Here is a 21,883-nt window from a genome sequence, read left to right as displayed (position 1 = left end):
AATAGTTTAAAATGATTCTTTCCCAGGAACACTTGCATAGTGAACTTTTTTGACTTAGCATATTATACATTGTTCCCTTTCACACACTCTACATTCCAGTCAAAGTGGCCTTGCTCTTCCTTCCAAACAACATTCCATCTCTCATCTCTGTGCCTTTGTCTAGGTCCCTTACACCTGACTTATACCTCGTTATCTCTGCCTCTTAGAATTCTTAATTGTCTTCAAAAGTCAGCTCTAATGCATTAAGCCTTTCTTGATTTTCCCAGTACGAGTGTACACTTCTCTGTTTACATACTATCTTCTCTTAGGAAATATAAGCTCTTTAAGAGAAGAGATTTTTTTAAAAAGCATTTACTAAGTGTCTACTACATGCAAAATATCTAATTTACACTTATGTCTCACTGTGTAAATATATTTCATTTTATCTTCACAACAATTCTGGGAGGTAGGTGCTATTATTATCCCCATTTTATAGTTGAGGAAACTGAGGCAGGCAGAAGTTAAGTAACTCACTGAAGATTACACCACAAGTAAGTGTCTGAAGCCAGGTTTGAATTTAGGTCTTCTTGACTCCAGACTCAGCACTCTATTCCTTGTGCCACCCAGCTGTTTCATTTTGTATCCCTGGCACCTACCAAAGTACCTGGCATGAATTCAATCATTTTGTCATAAGCTCATAGATTTTGAGGTCATCTAGTCTAGTCTCATTATTCAGTAGCTGAGGAAACTGAGGCACAGAGGAGGTAAGAGGTCACATAGGTATCAGGTGACAGTGCTATGATTGGTTCCAATTACTCTCACTCCCAGTCTTTCAGCTGTGCTTCCCCAAGAAGTCCTTAATCACCAGTGAATGAGTCTCTGGTGGCTGGATTTCAAACTAGTAGGGGAGACACTTATGGATGGAAGAAACTTCTTGGTACTCCCTGAGGTAACAGTGAAGTATGACAGGAAAACCTTATGTCTTTCAGGAAAGACTGGATATGTTTACCCCCACCATTCTACTGATCATTCTCTAGCTCAATGTTTTGGTTGTCAGATGAAAAGCAAATAATGGATTTCTGTACTTACATTGTGAGTAAGTGGTTCCAGTTCCACTTACACTGAATCTGTTTAAGTGGAGTCTATGTGTGACCACATTCTTCTGGGGCTGGAACAAAATGATGTGCACTTTGGGTGCAAACAGACATCCCAGGACCACAAAGCCGCTCAGGCTGACCGAGATGCACATGGTTGTGGTCTGTACCTAGGAAGAGAGGATTTGCTTGGTAAGTCTCTCTGCTGTTGGAGATGTGAAGACAGCTAACCAAAGAGGGCACTGAAAAGTGCACCCCAACATGAATTATCTACAATCCAGTTCAGAGTAATTAAAAAAACACATGGTAGGTTTGATGATGTCTCCTCTTTGATTTATCAATCATCAAATGAGATAATAATTGTAAGTAATTAGCACCATGCCTGGCACATAGTTGTGATGATGATAACTAGGAGAATTCAGATTCTCGAGCACAGTGCTTATAAATAAATGCAATTGCTTTGCATTACTAAGTGGATGTTTTAATTGTCCCATCCTTTTCCTTATTTTGTCCATTTTGCCCTTCTGTGAACTATCAGTCAAAGCCACAGATAAGAAAATGCTAACACTGAATAAATGAGTAGCTGCTGTGAATCTGGTTCCCACCAGTAAATTTGCTATCTTTAAGATTTGCTACAGTACTTAAAAGATGGAACCTTTTTGAAAACAATCTTCTTGTTCTTGGTGGAAACCCCCCCATTCCCCCACTATGGATTACTTACTGCCCTTTCCACATTGAAAGCATTAGTACCAGAGCAAAGGTATAAAATACAAAGTCTGTGGGCTAGAAGCCACCCACAAAAATCCCACAAAAATGTAACAGGGAAATAGTTAAAAAAAACAAATAAAATTTATTTCAACACAGGTAATGTTAATTTATAGTTTCTCAGTCAATATGGAGCAGCATGGATCTGTTTTAATTTGATGCTATTGGTCTAGAGAATCTTTTATGTTTATCTTTTCTTGGTTGAATCTCTCGAAACTTTGATAATACCGATCATTCACTCTTCATTCTTTCTCTTCCCCAGGTTTCACTTAGTTCTTTGCTTTCTTAGTGGTCTGACCTCCCTTGTCACTTTATTCAACATCTCTGACAGTGGTTCCTAGTTCTTTCCCCTTTTATCTCTGAAGACATCCCTCAAGGCTCTTTGTTCAACTTGCTTTTTTTCTCCTTCTGTGCTATTTTCTGGGTATGGCCTGTAGATCTTTCTATTTGGTTCCCCTAGGTATGCTGGCAACACTCAAATTAGGACTAACATACATCTCCAAAATGGGACCTTGAAGGGTACTGTTCCTGAATTTTAACCTTCAGTGTAATAGAGTAGGGATTTTGATTTCCCTGGGATGTGCTCATCTAGAAAGATGAGTTTCTGGGTCATGGGATATATTGGTAAATACCAACTATTAGTCATTTCAGTTACTGATTTCATTCATACATTCATTCATTCATTCATAGGATAAGAAAAGAACTGGATCTATAATTTAACTGATACTGAGAAATCCCAGATGAAGATACTCTAGGTACCAATGCAGGTTGAAGTTTCTCTGAAACTTATAATTTTAGAAACTTACAATTTAAAATTATAATTTTAGAAACTTATAATTTATCAATGCAGGTTGAAGTGTCTCTGAAACTTATAAATTTAGAAACTTACAATTTAGTTCCCTAGAGAACTGAGAGACTGTGTCTTGCCTAGGGTCAAACAGTAAGTATGTGTCAGAAGCAGGACTTACACCTAGGTTTTTCTGGTCCGAGGCCAGCTTTCTATCCTCTATTTCACAATGGATTTATTAAATGTGGGAGCACCTAAGTGGCTCCATGGTCCATAGAGTGCTAGACCTGCAGTCATGAAGACTCGTCTTCCTGAGTTCAAATCTGGCCTCAGACACTTTACTAGCTGTGTGACTCTGGGCAAATCATTTAACCCTATTTGCCTCATTTTCCTCATCTGTAAAATGAACGGAAGGAAATGGAAAATCACTCCATTTTTGTAAGGAAAATCCCAAATGGGGTCATGAAGAATCAAATACGCCTGATAAATGACTGAACTACAAAATTGTATTACAGAGTATTGTTATGAACTTTGAAGAGAGAAAACATTTTTCATGCACTAATGAAATTTACAACCTAGTATTTTCATAGACTGTTAGAGCTGGTAGAGACCTTAAACACCATCCAACCTCAATTCCCACCGTCCTCCCCCTTTTTCTTTAACAGATGAGGAAACTAAGAGCCAGGGAGATGAAGTGAGAGAGCTGGTGGCACTGGGCTTAGAGTCAAATCTAGCCTCAGATACCTACTGATTATGTGACATTAGACAAATCACTTGAACTCTGTTTCTTCAGCTATCAAAAGGAGATAATACTATATACAAGATTTCTGTGAGGATTAAGTGCAATAATAGTTGTAAAGCACTTAGACACAATGCATGGTAGCGCATAACTGACGCTTAATAAATGATTGTTCCACGCCCCCTGCCCCCTCCCAAGGCCACATAGCTAATCATCTAGCAACCCCGGTTTCAAACTCTAGTCTTCTGACTATGAGTCCAATTTCTTTCCAATATACTTTTTCAGTAGGGAGAGGAGACAAATATAGGTTAGCTATGATATTGAACATCAGGTAATAAGTGTGTTTTGCTGCTGCTGCTGAGTAGTTTTTCAGTCATGTCCAACTCTTTGTGGTGCCCTTTGGGGATTTTCTTGGCAAAGATACTGGAGTGGTTTGTTATTTCCTTTTCCAGCTCATTTTACAGATCAAGTGACTGAGGCAAACGGGGTTAAATGACTTGCCCAGGGTCAAACAGATAATGTGTCTGAGGCCAGATTTGAACTCAGGTCTTACTGGCTCCAGGCTTAGTGCTTCTAGTTAGTGTTCTAACTACCTGCCCCATAAGTATTAAAACTCTATATGAGGTTCTGTGGAAAGGTCACTCCTGACTTGGGAGGAAGGAAGACTTTTATTGGCTATGACATAGTGGATAGAGCACCAGGAGGAGCTGGGTTTAAATTCTGCCTCCCATTTACTAGATGTATGACCCTGGGCAAGTCACTTCAACTTCTCACTTTCATTTAGATTAAAAAGTTGTACAGAAGATGTCAACCTGAATTGATGAAGACGTGTCTTCATCTGGGGATTCTCTGTACCAATAATAACAGGTCCAGTTCCTATACCTATTCTAACACTTGGCTCCTTTCCCTGCTGCTTATAAACATGACAAAGTTTCTCTCATCCTTATAAAATCTTCATGCTAATAATTGATCCTCAATCTATCATCCTAAATATGTTCTTCCTTTAATATCTGAATGCCTAGAAAAAAATCATCTATATTTATTGCTTACTGAACAGAGCCATAGTAGGCAGCAGTGACCAGAGCTTTGTCCCAGGACATCAGTTTCCAGTGAAATACACTTCCGTTCTGTTAGGAGTCTCCAAGTAGTTACACTTTGCTATTTTATATAACCAGCTCCTTCCTCTGTATGGACCAGACCAATGCCCTCAGGGTCCTGTCACCATAGACTCCTTCTTCTGAGGTCACTATCTACCTCGCCATCTTCCTCTTCCCAAGGGGTTGGGATGTTGAGTACTATCAGCCATATCCTGGAATCTCTCAGGGGATGACCTGAATCCACGGTGGACTGTCCTCTGCAATACCTTTTTCTTCCAAATTAAATTTGCCCTGAACACAAGAATTCTTAGTTATGGGTCTCTTGCAATCTGGCTCCTGATCTCACCACTTGATTGAAACTATTCACTCCAAGGAAGGCTGCCAATCATCTCAGACTGCCAGTCTTTGTGGGGGAGCAGTGAAGGCTCAAAATGTGTGTACTAGAGATAAGTGTAACTGATTTACCAGAGCCAAATGTAAAATTTTTCAGTGTGAGCATTTAACCTGCAGGAATCAGCAAGCCCTATGTACAAATCAAGGTTTGCTATATTATTTTTGTGATATCTAGGCTTAAGAAAGTGATGGAGAAAATTATAATAAAGCAAATTAATCTTCAAAGTATATCAAATACTTTTTTTCCCCTCAGGGAGCTGGTTGTTAAATATTTAGTAGCATACCACTAGACCAGAATAATTTATACTATCAGGTACCTTGACTAGTTTTTACTTTACTAAATAAATTAAACTTTCCAACTACCTATACATCTGCCTCAGAATTTTCCTGGTATTTTTCCAGGACTCAGATCCTTCTACCAGAAAAGAAAAACTACTTTCTGTTGGATTAGTGTTGCTTTAAAGCCAACGATGAAAAGAAAGTCCATATTTTGTATTTTTAAAACAGAAGTACTAAGGAAGTTCACTTGCTTATGGCATTATTTATGTTTACTCCCTGAAGCGTTTTGTGTTGTGTAGTGAGTCTTTTGTGGGACAATCATTTTAGACCACTGTGTCTGAATCCATATTTTGGGGTGGAGATTCCATATAGAAGAGGGACCAAGTGAACCAATATAACCCTCATTGATCTCCAAAGAGGAAAGAGTCCCATATGAATGGGATTTGGGACATGGGTTGTATTAAGTTCTTTAGTTTTCTGCTTTAATCCGGCGAAAATAAATCTATAAATTGTTTAGAGATTCCTGTAATCTGAGCCATTACATTTTTTGGAACTGGTTCTTGTTTTCCTCCTCCCCCCTTTTGGATTGGGCCTGAGATTTTAGCTGGGAGCTCCCTTTCCTAAGGCAGTCGGCACTTGCTCTGAAATTTACAGTGTTTGAGAATTGTCTGGGGGCACTGAGAGGTTAATAATTTGCCTAAGGTCATGTTGTAGAGGCCACACTTGAACTCAGGACTTCCAGACTCCACAGTTGGATGTATTGTGCTTCCTCAAAATCTTGTCTTAAGGGTTTTCAAAGAGTTACAGAGATTGTTATATTTTTAGAGACTGAGGTCATTTTTCTAATTTCTGTTCATCTTTCCTAGTTTTCCCTGTTCATGTTGTAAAGGACTCAACATAGAGACATCTATCTTACTGTACAGGAAAGTAGGAAGGGAAAGGAATGAGAGAACTGGGGAGCTCATAGAAGGAAGCACAGTTTGGGGGAAGATAAAAGTCAGAATCAAAACATGTTAGAGGACGTGGGAGAAGGAGAGAGAGGAAGTAGGATAAACAGAGAAAATAGGATGGAGAGAAAACAATTGATAATCATTACTGTGAAAAAAAATTACAGTGAATTTCTCTGATAAAGACTTCATTTCTCAAACATATAGAAAACTGAGTCAAATTTCTTGAAATAAGATCCATTTCTCAACTGATAAATGGTTAAAAGATATAAACCGATAGTTTTTAGACAAAGTGATCAAAGCTATCTATAGTCATATGAAAAAATGCTCTAAATCACTATTGATGAGAGAAATGCAAATTCTGCGCTACTACCTCACACTGTCAAATTGGCTAATATGACAGAAAAGGAAAATGACAAATGTTGGAGGGGATGTGGGAAAATTTAAACACTAATATTCTGTTGGTGAAGTTGTATAGTGATTCAACCATTCTAGAAAGCAGTTTGGAACTACGCCCAAAGGGCTATAAAATCATGTATACTCTTTGACTAAGTAATACCATTATTAGGTCTGTATCCCAAAAAGAGAAAAAATAAAAAGGAAAAGAACCTATGTATACAAATAAAAAGCACAATAGTAGTTCATCACAATCATATGCAACAACTTGTTCAGCCATTCCCCAACTGATGGACATCCCCCCTTGATGTCTAATTCTTTACCACCACTAAAAGAGTTGAAAATTGAGGGAATGTCAATTAATTGAGGAATGACTGAACAAGTTGTTGTATATAATTGTGATGGACTACTATTGTCTTATAAGAAGTGACAAGTAAGATGCTCTCACAAAAAAAAAAAAACCCAACAAACTATGGAAGAATTTAACAAGAACTGAAGCAAAGTGAAATGAGCAGAACCAGGAGAACACTATACACAATAATAGCAATATTGCATGGTGATGTGCTGTGAATAACTTAGCTATTCTCAGCAATACAATGATAGAAGACAACTTTGCACGACATGATAAAAGGTGATGTCTGTCTCTAGAGAAAGAACTGGTAGAGACTGAATGCAGATCAAAGATTTTTTTCTTTATTTTTCTTGGATTTTTTTAAAATCTGTGTTTTCTTTCATGGAATGACTTGCATAGAAATGTAGTTTGCATGACTATACATGTATAACCTATGTCAAATTGCTTGCCTTCTCAATGGGGGGAGGGAAGGGAAAGAGAGAATTTAGAACTCAAAATTTGAAAAAAAGAACGTTAAAATTATTTTTACATGTAATTGGGAAAAAATAAAATATTAAGTAAAGGACCCAACAATCCAAGTTATTATTCTGAATGATCTATTAGGTAGACTAAATATATTGAGCTGTGTCAATGATTGCTTGCCTGACAGTCTTTCAATTGTTTTAGGGGTTTTCTCTAGTCAAACTACAATTATTTTTTGTTTCAGGTTTAATGCATTGTGGGAGCTGCCGATGTACAAAAATTTTGAGGTTGAAAGGATTATTTCTCTTATATTAATAACCAGTCATTGAATTAGGATGAAGTTCCCTGAATGAGGAAATAGAACTCAACCCCTGTCATCTATTCTGACAGCCTTCCCTACTGGGAAAACTTAGATCTGATCAGACAGTAAAGAAATTCTAGTTTGGGTGAATTGATAGATTCGGGCCCATTGTGTTTTAGTTGGGTCTTAATGGAAGTGGATTTTCTCTTATGTCTAGATTGTCCTAGACTGGTGTTGTCTGAGAAGAGACAAGTCTCTTTGTCTAAGACTGAGTGATCATGTCATGTGCCATTAAAATAAATGCATCACTTATATTATTCATTCCCTCATTACTTATTAACCAATCAGAGTTGATTTCCATCCTCAGGAATATTCAGTCTTCCAAGGACACATAAGTATTGAGTGGGTCCCGTGAGGGGTCTTTGGTTTAGGAGAGACAGCCAAATGACCCTTTTATTAATTATTTACTAGCATAATTAACAAAATGATTAATTACCCAGAAACTATTAGTCTTGAACTTTTATAAGGAATATACCCAACATGACAACTAGGGGCACTGAATTTGGGGTAGCTGTTATGTACTAAGTTCATTACGTCTTTTGTTAAGGTTAAACTTGATTCACTTTAGCTGAAGACTGTAAACACATGGCAAAAGTAGCTTATGAAAACAATAATTCTTGTGCTTAGGAGGGAATCTTGAATCAGATGTTGAGGGCAATTTTGGAAACTTCTCCAGAACAACGAGGGATGTTTTCAACACACTGAAAAACTGGAATGGGTGGATATGCTGTGTGATGAGAGGGGAGGTTGCTCTGAAGTCTCCACATTGTAACTGTATCATGTAAAGGCAACATAAACAATGGCATCGTCAGCTGTGTTTGGTTTCCTTCTGTCATGTGTGGGTTAGAATAATTATTATTCTTATTTTAGTGGGAATGTTTCATCAATATGAGGGAACTCTGCTTGGAGAAACTTAGGTTCAGAGAGTTGCCTGGGACAGTGGGAGATTAAGTCTGTCTGTCTGTCTGTCTGTCACATTCATACATTTGCACACAAACAGTATGCATAAGTTATAGGACTTCATTTCAGCTCCTCCTAACTCTAAGATCTGCTCTCTAACCACTGTTTAACACTGTCTCTTGTGTTAAGGTTAAGAAGCAAATTCTAGGGCCATTGGATCAAAGATTTAAATCAGTAGGGACCTCAGAAGCCATTTCAGCTCTGTAGATGAAACCTACAATGTGTTGCCTCTCTCTATTAATTACAATAACAGTAATAGTAATAATAATGGAGCTAGGTGGCTCAGTGGATTGAATTCTGGACCTGGAGTTGGGAAGATATGAATTCAAATTCAGCTTCAGATACTTACTAGTTATGTGACCCTGGGCAAGTCACTTAACCTTTGTTTGCCTTAATCCACTGGAGAGGAAATGATAAATCATTCCAGTATCCTTGTCAGGAAAGTCCCATGGACAGACAGTATGTTCCATGGGATCACAAAGAGTTGGATAGTTGAACAAGAAAAAGTAATAATGATAATAATAGCATTTATATATCACTTTAAGGTTTGCAAAGTGCTTTACAAATAGGATCTCATTTGATCTTCACAGGAACCCTGGGAAGGAGGTGCTATTATTCTCCCCATTTAACAGATAAGGAAACTGAGGTAAAAAGAGACTAAGTGATTTCAAAAGATAAGTGGTCTCACACCTGTTAAATGTCTAAGGCAGGGGTGGGGAAGCCACATGTGGCTTTCTAGGGCCTTTTGATTGAGTCCAAGTTTTACAGAACAAATCTTTTTATTAAAGGGATTTGTTCTGTGAAGTTTGGATTCAGTCAAACGGCTGCACTTGAGGACCTAGAGGGCCACATGTGGTCTCAAAGGCACAGGTTCCCCACTCCTGGTCTAAGGTAAGATTCAAACTCAGATCTTCCTTACTCCAGGTCAAGCCCTCTCTATATACTCCACCACCTTGAAAATCAGGACTGTTTTACTTCGATACTTGTATTCTTGAACACAGTGAGCACATCATTTTACTGAGGGAAACTGAGACTTGGGAAGTTAAGTGACTTGGCCAAGGTTGCACAAGTTTCAGATATGAAACTTGAATTCATATGTTGTGATTTCAGAGCCAATGCTCTTTCCACTGTATTTCAGTGGAAGGGAAATCCTTCAAATCCATTCTCCTTAGAGGATGTTGTAGAAATATTTTGATGTGTTTTTGTCTTCCTACAGATGGGTAATTGGATCTCTAGAGGCTGAGAGCCTTCTCAGTGGGCCAGAGAAACTGTCATTAGAGCCAATCCACTGGGATTGTAGAATGCCTTTTTTTTTTTTTTTTTTTTGGTGGAGCTGAGTTTGCTTAGCACAGAGGGTGCATTTACAAGGAAGTATTTCTTGAACTGAAATGAATTGCACGCAGTGAGGAATAGAGAAGTGTTTTATAGAAGTAAATTCATAAATCCAAAGATGATATGCACTAAGACTTTAAACAGGATGGAAGAGTTAAACATTGACTTTGAGTCTATTTTAGGGAATAGTTAAAAAATATCCGAATTTCAAGTGATGGTGTGCAGGACCCTTGCTGTTTTTACAATGTTATTACAAGCATCTTTCGCTTTAAAGTCACAAGCCAAGGCATCCTGATAGATCTACGGTGCAGCATTGCCCTGTTCTGTCAGAGCAACACTGCTGCTCTGGGGGCCAGGTGGTTCTTTTATTGAAAAGACACTAATTCGAGCTGGTACAAGACCCATCGTGACATTCACAATAGAAGGGCTATTTGCTGGGAGATATGAATGAGGGATGTTATCTATAAGGTGCTGGCTTAATTAAGTGCTAGGAAAGTAAAGAAAACACGAAAAGGGGCAGAAAAGGCATGAAAAGACTTACTCTGTAGTCGCTTGATGTCACATAGAAGATCGGGAGAAAGGCCAGCCAGATGATACAGGTGGTGTACATGGTAAAACCGATGAACTTGGCTTCATTGAAGTTCTCTGGGCACTTTCGCGTTTTGAAGGCGTACACAGTACATAAGATCACCAGGACCACATCATAGGAAAGTGAAATCAGCATACTGGAATCTTTGACATTGCATTTTAAGATTACGGTTTCCCGCTTCTCAGGTAGGGTATACCTTCGCGTGCCTGGGGCCTCTAGGATGAGCCACACAGACACCACTACAATCTGTACCAGGATCAGACTCAGGCAGATGAAGACCTGAGAGCTAGGGCTGATGAATTTTGGCCTCTGGGCACCATTCTTGACCCCGTTAAATATCCGGGCGATGCAGTTTGTCTTTGTCAGTAGGGCTGCATAACATACTGCAAAGGAGCTGCCTAGACCCAGGCGTCGGAGAGTACAGATGACGGGGGACGGCTTAGCGATAAAAAAGAATGTCATACAGTAAGAAAGACCTACTCCAAAGAGTAAGATGTAGCAGAGCTCCCGGCCTGATGCTTTGACCAAAGGTGTGTTGTTGTGCTTGATGAAGACTGTCACAACCATGCAGGTACACACAAACCCCAGACATGCAATAGTGACAGGACCTATGGCCCAAGCATCTTCCCACTTGATGTAGTCTTCTGGAAGGTCAAAACATCTAGATAGGTCAGGGGTGGGCCACTGCCCAGGCCCACAGTCTACACAGGTGAACTCATCAGCCAAGTACTCATAGGGTTCACAGGGAATACAGATCCAGCAGCAGACATCCCCTGGTTGCATATTCTTCATTTCGTTAGGAGCACAAGGATCACTGCACTGGGAGGTGGGGATGGCATTTCGAGACCAGTGGATTGAATTGACATCCAATGATAAAGTTTCAGCCCAGTGACCAACCTTCAGGTAGGAGTATTTGCCACCAGTATCCTGGAAATTGAATACGTTGTATCTACCCATTCCATCTCCGAAAGTGTCAAACTTGACAATGCTATCTATTCCTTTGTTTGGGGTGAATGGAGCTGTGAAATGCAAATTGAAAGAGAAAAGAATATGGTTTAGATGTAGCTAGTTTTTTTCCTTTTTACTCAACTACTCATTATTAATCTTTCAGAAGACCTAAGATAAGTTAGCATACAGATTCTAAGACTAAAACAAACCTTTAGTCAACTATATGTTCAAAGTGTTAGTCTAAGAGTCAGGACCACATTCCAAACAAATTACCAAATTTATTCTGCGTATTCAGTATCTCTTTTTCATTGACTCACCTGTATACATGATTTTTTCCTCCTAGTATAATGTAAGCTCCCTGAGGGAAGGGGCTATTTTATTTTGTATTCAGATTTATAGGATGAACATAGTGCTTGGCTTTTAGTAGATACTTAATAAGTTCTTGTGGAATGCATGGATGCATACATGCACGAATAAATAAATAGTTTTGAAAGATTTCTGACTGAAGGTGCTGCTTAGTTCTGAGAAGAATTCTTCTCTTGCTTCCACCATTCATTTCTTGCTCTGGAAAGTTATCCTGGTTTTGGCCCTGAATTTGGAGTCAGGAGACTTTGGTGCAAATTCTGGCTGTGCTGTTTAATAGCTATGGGGAGTTGGACAAATGAGGAAACCTTACTGAGCCTTTTGCTTGTAGAAAATGGAAAATATAGTTATATCACCTACTTACTTGTGAGGAAGGGACTTCAAAACTTTAAAGAGATATATCAATATGAGTTTGTATTTTGGTAGGTGTTATATTAAAACATTATTAATTATAATTATTAATACTTCTGCAGAGGCAGCTTGGCATAGTGGATAGAAAGTAGGCCTCAGTTATAAAGACTTAGGATAAAGACTTGCCTCTGACGCTGTCTGTTTGACTATGGGTAAGTCATTTAACCTCTCAATCTCTCCAGACAGCTCTCTAATATTGTAAATTGCAGAGCTGACCTGCAGATAGAGGGAGTGTCCTCTATCCATGCACCAATGAAAACAAGCACATATGTCTTATACCCCATCTTCCTTCCTTCCTTCCTCCCTTCCTCTCTCTCTCTCTCTCTCTCTCTCTCTCTCTCTCTCTTTCTCTCTCTCTCTCTCTTCCCTTTAATTATGTATCAATCTATCATCTAGTTTCCTTTCTATGTATTTATATCTACTATTTGTCTGATTAGTGAGCTCCTGGCAAGAATCAGTACTTCATGAGGGTCTCTGGCCTTGCCCACTTTACTCTCAGTTCCAACTAACCTCTGGACTATTCCAGTTCCTCATCATCAACCTTGCCTTGCCCCTATGTAGATACCTTCTCCTCATCCTGGCATTTCTTCTCCTATTAGAATGGAAGCTGCCACCTGGTTACATTGTTTTTACAGGACAGCACTTAATAAATGATCTTTCTCATTCTCTGCATTAAGTCCTCATCTCTTCTTGATCATACTCTACTCAGTAGTATCTCTTAGCTACCCAGGTTTTCTATAGGACAGCAGTGATCCAGAGTCCAGCACATAGCCTGTGAGAGGAAGGCCCCAGAGTGTACTATAACTTAATAATTACTAATCTTTTATTTTCTTCCCTTTATGGTGACGGACTTAGCCAAATCACCTTTGTTGACCATGGTAAGCCATGGTATGTATGTCTCTGTGGACTAAAATCAAGATGGAGCCGAAAGTTAAAATGTGGTTGTCAAAAATATCATAGCTGAGAATGCAAATACTGCTACTGGTATATACATTTTAAGGACCTATCCTGACTTGTGAGTGGTAGGAGGCGGGAGGCCAGCAGCCAGGTAATCTCTTCAATTCCCAGGAGTCAATTGTACAGTGAATTTAAGTTAGGGGTAAGCTTGCTCCCTGGGTTTGCTTCTGAAGAACTGGAAATCCCTCATGGTTCCCTCAGATGCACTGATTCTGTTGGCTCTCTTCATGCATTAAGAGCTATCCCTAGGTCTCATGTCTTACTTTGAAATAGTTAAAACCTCAGAATGAGAACTGTGATTCCCCAGGTGATCAGCTGTGTAGCACTTTAGACTGCCAAAGCTTAGGAGAATGTTTTCCTTTTCTTCAAGATGAAATTCACCAAGGGAGCATGCCAGCATTTCAAATGGAAAAGGCAACCCTAGGCACTGTAAGTTCATTTGCAGTGTGTGAATGTGTGTGTGTGTGTGTGTGAGTGTGTGTGTGTGTGTGAGTGTGTGTGTGTGTGCGTGTGTGTGAGTGTGTGCGTGTGTGTGAGTGTGTGTGTGTGTGTGAGTGTGTGTGTGTGTGTGTGTGTGTGACGATTAGGAGGGAGCTGCAGGACAGTTCTAACTGCCAGGAGGAGGAAAGCAGGGCTTACTATTCAGTGCTGTGTATTATCTTTTTGCCTAAAGCATCTCTGTCACTTCCAAAATGGAAATCCTTCTCCCATCCCCCTGTGAGGTGGATGCTATTATTATCCCCATGTTTTACAGTTGAGTAAACTGAGGCAAACAGAGGCTGTGACAGGCCCAGTATCACACAGCTAATAAATACCTGAGGCTGGACTTGAACTTAGATATTCTTGACTTGAGGTCCTGTGCCATTTAGGTGATCCTACATGAGCCATACTGCCTAGGAGTGCAGGACTTAGAGCCCACTAGGCCTGGCTTTGAATTCTATGTCTGATAGTTGCAATTTATGTAACCTAGGGGGTAACATTCCATTTTCCTCAGTTTCTCCATCTGTAAAAAAGAATAACAGTATCTGGGATGCCTAGCTCAAAGGGTTGTTGTGAGGTTAAAGAGAATGGGGATGCGAAAAATGAATACTATAATGACAAGGAAGAATTAAAATGACTTTTACTTTTTCCCTTCTGCATTAAAAAAAGTCCCTTTTTAGAATCTGATTACAGGAAGACATTTAACAGTTCTTCAGTACAAAGTACATTGGAAAGAATACCAGACTGAAAGTCAGGAAAGGCCCTAATTCTAATCCTGCCTCTGATACCTACTAGACAGTAGATAGTGGCTGTGGGCAAAGCGCATAACCTCTCAGAGACTCAGTTTCCTCATCTGTATTTTTTTGATATGTTTTTGGATGGTAAGCTCTAGCTAAGGATCTTCCTTTCCCAATGAAGACTCACCATGGCAAGCCATTGTGTGTATGTCTCCTATTTACTTTTAGAGATGCATGGGAGCATTGAGAAGGCCAGTGATTTTTGCAGGGTTATACAGCTAATCTATGTCAGAGGCAGAGCTTGAAAGCCAATCTTCTTAACTCCAAGGCCAGCTTTTTATCCAACGTACCATGCTGCCACCCTCTCTGGAGAATGAGGATAAAACTGTAGTGTGTCCCCAAATTTGTGATAAAGTTTTAAGCCAATACAATCTTAAACTTCACTAAGACTTTTGGGGCTATGTGGCACAGTGGATAGAGTGCTGGACCTGGAGTTTGGAAGACGCACCTTCTTGAGTTCAAATCTGGCCTTAGACACTTACTAACTGTGATGCTGGGGAAGTTACTTAACCTTCTTTGCCTCACTTTCCTCATCTGTAAAATGAGCTGGAGAAGGAAATGGCAAATCACTCCAATATCTTTGCCAAGAAAACTCCAAATCGGGTCACAAATGGTCTGACATGACTGAAAAAATGACTGAACAAGACTTTAGAACACTTTGTACTACCTGCAATACCTATCACATAGGTTTCCAAGGAGTCAAATAAGATGAGACATGTAAAGTGTTCTTATTATTGTAGGTCAGTTACTGCCATGATCATGGTTCATTATTGATAAGCACTAATGGATATTTTAGAAGCCACTAACAGCCATTTGGGTTCCCTTTTATATCACCCAGTTATTTCCCAAATTACATTGAATCTGTTTTGTAAGGAATCCTTAGAAGGAAATGAGTAGCTTTTGACAGCTGGGTCAGTAGAGGAGACAGGATGAAATAGTATTTCCTTTAAAAGACCCAGGGGAAGGTTATGGGTTAAAGGGGTCTTTAATACAATAGCTATAGGGAATAAAGTCTTTCCCAAATGTCAGAGAACAAGCTGATTGGAGGATGGAACCAATTTTAAAAAATGAACCCTTGGCTAGCCACAATTAATCTACCTGCTGATTAGGAACAGAATCACGGAAGCCTTCCTTACTAGCTATTTATCACCTGAGCTTAACAGCTGGGGCTGGGTGACACTTAGACATCCCCAGGTGCTCAGCCTCACATATGAAAAATGCTCCATAAGTACAAAAGCTGCAGAAAAAAAATAACACCAGTGTTTGGGTGGAGGGATATTTAAAGAGCAACACTTCTCAGAAAGTTTACGGTTTTAGAAAGGGACTATCAGATCTTATTTTGCTTCCCTGAAAAATCAATACTGTTAATGGTCCATACATACTCCCCTTATTGCTTTTCTCTAGTTCATGCCATTGTTGAGATACTCCAGTACTCAAATCTGCTGCAATTAGCTTGGGAGATAGAAGGAGGAAAAATAAAGATGAAAGAAATTTCTTTCACCCTCAGTTTAAGGGTGTATATTCTTCTTGGCATAGTGAATTCAGGCTAACCTTCCTCAGGCTTTATTTCCTCTGGAATTCATTTTCTTCAGGGACTTAATGCGAAACTGCTCTAGTCTTTTATTAGATGCTTATTAGTTGGAAGCCCCAAGAGAGCACCCTGAAGATTTGGGAGGGGCTATAGTTAAAGGGATGCAATGTCTTTCCTATAATTATATTGCATCCCAAAATTCATTCACCTTCACTCCTCCCCATCTACCTTCTCTAATTTACCTTCTCTAATTTGCTGTGTCTTTCATGTTATACCATGACACAAGAAACTTTGCTGTTCATTACTTCAGGATGTTATAAGCCATACTGTTCATGGGGCTTTCTTAACAAAGATACTGGAGTGGTTTGTCATTTCCTTCTTTAGTGGATTAGGGCAAATAGAGTTAAGTGACTTTTCCAGGATCACACAGCTAGTGTCTGAGGCTGGATTTGAACTTGAGCCTTCCCGACTCCAGGCCCAGTACTCTATCCACTAATCAACCTAGTTGGCTCCTTCAGGGGGCTTTTTTTTTGATCCCTATACCTGCTAGTTCTTCCCTCAGTTACCTTGTATTTATTTCATCCATATCAATGTATATGATGTTTCCATTAACAGAACATATACTACTTGAGGGCAGGGGTCTTTTTACTTTTGTCTTTGTATCTCCATTGGCCAGCACAAATTGAAGTATATAGTGGATGCTCAAAATGTATGTTGATTGGTTGTTCTCCTATATCAAGTTCTATCTCTCTAAATGTAGCTCTGCTACGGAAAAGTCTTTTAATTTTATTAATATTTTTATGAGGCCATTTAAATAGCCCAAATTTTCTGTTCATGTTTCTCTGAAATTAACTATCACATACAGGAGTAATTAGAAATGGTTATAAATAGTTACAAATGTATGAGAATATTTTCAGAAGGCCACTTTACTTATTGTGATTAATTTTACATGTATTTACAGGACATTATTTATAATAAGTAAGACTGTTGTTCTGTTTATTTAAAAGATCTTAGATAATGCACTTGGATTATATTGCAGGATTGTGTGAAAATAGATCTAGTGCTGGAAGGGGCCTTAGAGATCATTTAGTCAAACTTCCTAATTTTATAGCTAAGGAAATTGAGCCCCAGAGCACTTAAGTGAACTAAGCAGCAAGCTAAGATTTGAACTCAGGTCCTTTGACTCCAATTCAGTTGCTTATGATAGCGGTACTACTAGTAGAAAAATGCTAGAATATAGAGAAGGGAAGGAAAGACTGAAGAAGTCTGATTCAGATTATTCCTTCCTTCTCCTTTTCTTTCTGTAGAGTCCCCAAAACAATACTTCATTTGGTTGCTTACCACACTGAAGGATATCCATCCTTACACAAAAAGGATGTACTCCAAGCCATCTGGGTAACAAATTCTAACGTCTCCATTTTCCAGCAGCTGACAATTTTAAGTGAGATGGTATGTTGCTTTAGGAATAGGGCGTGGCATTGAAATTAACCAGGTAAGATTTGGAAGAGGATCCTTCTGGTCCAAGCACACAATTCAGATGCACTTTGAATATTTTTCATATACCATCCTAGCAGTTTTGTCTTCAGTCTACTCTGATTTCCAGAAGAGTATTGGCTGGCATGTTAAGGATACAAAGTTCTTAAGTCACCCTTCCTCCCTTCAGTTTCTTAAGAATAGGAAAGAAAACTCTTTGAGAGTGAGAAAGGGAGGCTTTCTTCCTGACACTTGCAAATCTTGGCTATTACTCTTCAGAAGATAGATCAATTATGCAAAATTCCTTAAACTTCACTAGATGGTGCTACAAAAATTTCCAATGTCTTCTGATAAAAGGAAAAAGCTGCACAGCTTTCATGTTTTTTTCCTAAGTAGCATAGCATAACAGGTGGGAAAACTTGAGACATCTCAGGTGTAGTGTCTATACAGATTAAGAGACAGGTACTCATGGGGCAGAGTTTTAAGAACTTACATTTTCTCTTCAGTGTCACAAACTAAATTCATCTTGCTCTTAATGAGATGAACTGTTTTGAATTTAGTTTAAACTCTGTATGGGGACCTTTTTTCACTGATGGATAAATCTATTTCTCACATTCACAATGCACTTCTAATAAGTGGATGGAGGAGGATGCACCAGGAGTCAGGAAGACCTTAGTTTGAATTCCTTCTCAGATACATAATATAGCTGCGTGATCCCAGGCAAGTCACTTTACCCTTGAGTGTCAGTTTCCTCAGGCACATTGTAAATAGATTGCTGGCCTGAAGTCAGAAAGACTCATCTCCATGAGTTCAAATCTGACTTGAGACACTTACTAGTTGTGTTACTCTGAATAATGCATTTAACCCTGTTTGCCTCAGTTTCTGCATCTGTAAAATGAACTAGAGAAGGAAATAAACTTTAGGAAGTAAACTTCTCTAGTATTGTGCCAAGAAAACCCCAAATGGGGTCACAAAGAGTTGGACATGACTGAAATGACTGAGCAGCAACAATAAGAATGGTAGCACTTTTCTCACAGGATTATCTTGAGAATCATGTCAGAGAATGTATGAAAAGCACTTTGCAAAATTTATAGCCTCGAGTAAATGTCATTTATTATTAACCTGCAATCAACCCAAAGCAACCTAGTGAAGTAGGTAAAATTTGTCTTTCTCCCAGTATCTGGTGCCCTCACGTTGACTTCAGGATACTGCCCCCACCCAGTCCCCCACTGGGTCACCAGATTTGCTCTACCTGAATATGACCTATGCTCTAACAAAATTCACTGCCTCCTGCCTTTCCAGTCTTGTTTCACTCTACTGCCCTCAGAGTACTCCAGTGACACAGGTTTCCCTGCCGTTCCTCACACATGACATTCCATTTCTTGTCTCCATACTTTTGCATGGGCTGTCCCCTATGCTTAGAAAGGTCTCCCTTCTCACCTCTCTGTCCTAGCTTCCCTGTCTTACTTTAAGATTCAGCTCAAATCCTACCTTCTGCAAATGGCCTTTGCTAGTCTCTTCTGCTTCCATTGTCCCCTTCCTCAAGGACTTTCCTTTGAAGATTACCTCCCATGTACTGTTGTTGGTGCACAGTTTACATGAAGTCTCTCCCGTTGGAATTAGAGTTGCTTGTGGGCAAAAATTGCTTTTTGTCTTTCTTTGTATCTCCTGAGCTTAGGACAGGACTATCTTACTTATTCCCTGAGGAAATTCTATATGATAAAAGGGTACTCATATTTTGTTTTTTGTTCAGTCATATCTGACTTTTTGTGACCCTCATTTGGGGTTTTCTTGGCAAAGATACTGGAGTGGTTTGCCATTTCCTTCTCTAGATCATTTTCAGATGAAGAAACTAAGGCAAAGTATCTGAGGCCAGATTTGAACTAGGAAGATGAATCATTCTGATCACAGGCTGGACATTTTATCCATCACATCCATCTATTCATCCACCTATCTATCCACCCATCTATATCTATCTATCCATCACACCACCTAGCTGCTCATATTTAAAAGAGTGCGAAATGTGCAGAAATGTCAGGGCTGCTCACAGGATAGTTAGTATCATTTTAGACTTTGGGTCAAGAAGATCTGGGTTCGAGTCTCATCTCTCACCCACACTGGTTGTGTGGCCCTAAGCAAGTTAATTAACCTAATGCTCTGGGCAACTCCCTAAGACTATCGGTTAAATTATATATGTAAGATATATCAGCCTTAAATTAAATAGCAGGTGCAAATCTGTATTGGTAGAGGGATTTTTCTCACTTGGAGATTTCTATACTAATGAAATCATAAGCCAAGTTTTAAAAAAATGGCCCCATTATTACCCATCTAAGATGGTTCTCACTAAATTTTTTTGTATCTCTGCTTATAAAATGGAAATAATCATATATGTATATACATATACGCAAATATATGAACATGCATATGTATGTGTATGTATATATCCATTTATCCATATATGTATGCACCCCCCCATATATATATATATATATATATATATATATATATATATATGTATATGCATACACCCCACAAGGCTATTGTAGAAGAAAGTTTGGCATTACAAGCCTGATAGTTCCTACTTGTGTGACCCTGAGCAAGTCCCAACCTCTCTGAAACTCAAGCTTTTCCTATGACTATATAATCACTAATATCCTACCAATTACAAAATCTCAGAGTTCACAAGGGAGCTCAGAGGCCCTCTATTCCAACCCATATCTGAAAGAAGATCCCCTTTGCAGCATGCTTGAGAAATGATCATCAAACCTTTTGTTAATGACCTTGAGCACAGAAGAACTGAGTCCCCTCTTGAAGTAATACACTCTACTTTGAGAAACTAATTTTTAGGAAGATCTTCCTCATACCAAGTTTAAGTTGTCTCTCTTAAGTTTCTACTCATTATCCTCATACCTCACTCCTCACCTTCTCTTTCCACTGGTAAGTTTCTCCTGGAATCTCCATTTTGAGGAAGGCCCTGGTCCAGTTATCCTTCATTGTTTGTATTTCACCACCAAGCCTACCTTCATTGCTTTTCAGCTCCCACTTGTTGTCTTCCCCTTTTAGAACATAAACTCCTTGAGGGTAAGAAGTGTCTTTCTTTTCACTTGAATTTATACCCTCCTCACTTATTGCAGATGGTAAGCACTTAATAAATGCAGGTTGACTTGACTCTGGGGTCAAGCAGGACAAATTTCTTCCATATGACAATCCTTAAAATATTTCAAGGCAGCTATCTTTTGTCTTTTCTTTGTCTTTTCTTCTTCAAACTGTAACATCCCCATGTCTTTCAGACAATAAATATGCTATGAACTTGAGGCCCTTAACCATCCTTTTCTGGACACTCAAACTTATCAATGTCCTTCCTAAAATACAGTATCCAAAACTGTCAACATAATACTCCAGATGCATCTGACCATAGCAGAGTACAGTGATACCTCAGACCTCTTGAGTATTTGAAAGCTCTTGCCTCTTCTAATGCTGCCTGACATTGTTTTAGCTTCCTGAGCTTCTGTATTACATCATTAACTCATGTTGAGCTTGTAGTTCAATGAAATCCCTAGCTTTTTCATCTTAACAGCTTTTTAGTTACTCTTCCCCTCTCTCCAACTTGTGAACTTGATTTTTGAACTGAAATGTTAAGATTTTACATTTCATTACATTTCAATTTATTTGTCAAAAATCTTTTTGAGTCTTTTCTGTCATTCACTGTATGAGCTCTGTGTCTCTGCAAATTTGATATGCATGCCATCTATGCCTTTATCCAAGTCATTGACAAAAGTGGTAAATGGCCCAGGACCAAGTACAGATGCCCAGAGCAAGCCAAGGGATCCTTTCTGCCAAGATGATATTGAACCATTAATGGCTACTTTTTGAGTGTGACTATACCACCATTCTGAATCCACCCAGCTGTCTAGTCCATATTTCTCCGTTTTTACCCACAAACAACATGAGATATTGTCAAAGCACTTTTCAAAAATTTAGGTAAAAGAGATATATATCTGTGTGACAAACTAGATTTATTTAAATTTTATTGTATCTAGATCCCATGATAAACTTGAATCTAATTCAAAAAGGTAATTTATAATAATAACACATCTCTAGATAGTTTGTTTTTAAATAATCACTTTGTTTTCCCCTTAAATGACAACCCCAAAAGGTGTACATTTCAGGCAGTAGCATACCAGGGAGAAAGGGAAGTTTGGGGAAAATGAGCAGGAGTACCTTGGGATGTTCTTCAGTAACAACATCCCAGTGGTTTAGGAAAAGCCCTTGATTAAAATGTGTGGGCACCTCTCATGAGGTCAAGTTTTCAGTGCCAAGAATTCCTTTGAAGGATCAAAATAAAGGAAAAATAAAGTCGTAAGTACAGGAATGTCTGTGAAAAGGCCTTT

At 38.9% G+C, this 21,883-nt stretch overlaps 1 protein-coding gene across 1 annotated transcript in view; it reads right to left on the bottom strand.

Annotated features, from left to right (window-relative positions):
- The window catches only part of GRM3 (glutamate metabotropic receptor 3), a 281,695-nt gene that overhangs the window by 21,651 nt on the left and 238,161 nt on the right, over positions 1-21,883 (bottom strand). Inside the window, exons 4-5 of the mRNA XM_072653230.1 lie at positions 10,485-11,551; positions 1,069-1,243 (exon numbers count right to left, since the gene is read on the bottom strand). Coding sequence (XP_072509331.1) covers positions 1,069-1,243; positions 10,485-11,551 — 1,242 coding nt within the window. The remainder of the gene's footprint in view (positions 1-1,068; positions 1,244-10,484; positions 11,552-21,883) is intronic.

Source organism: Notamacropus eugenii, chromosome 3, assembly GCF_028372415.1.
Source record: "Notamacropus eugenii isolate mMacEug1 chromosome 3, mMacEug1.pri_v2, whole genome shotgun sequence".
Lineage (NCBI taxonomy): Eukaryota > Metazoa > Chordata > Mammalia > Diprotodontia > Macropodidae > Notamacropus > Notamacropus eugenii.
The sequence above is the reverse complement of the archived record's forward strand: the minus strand, read 5'-3'. Positions and strand labels throughout refer to the sequence as shown.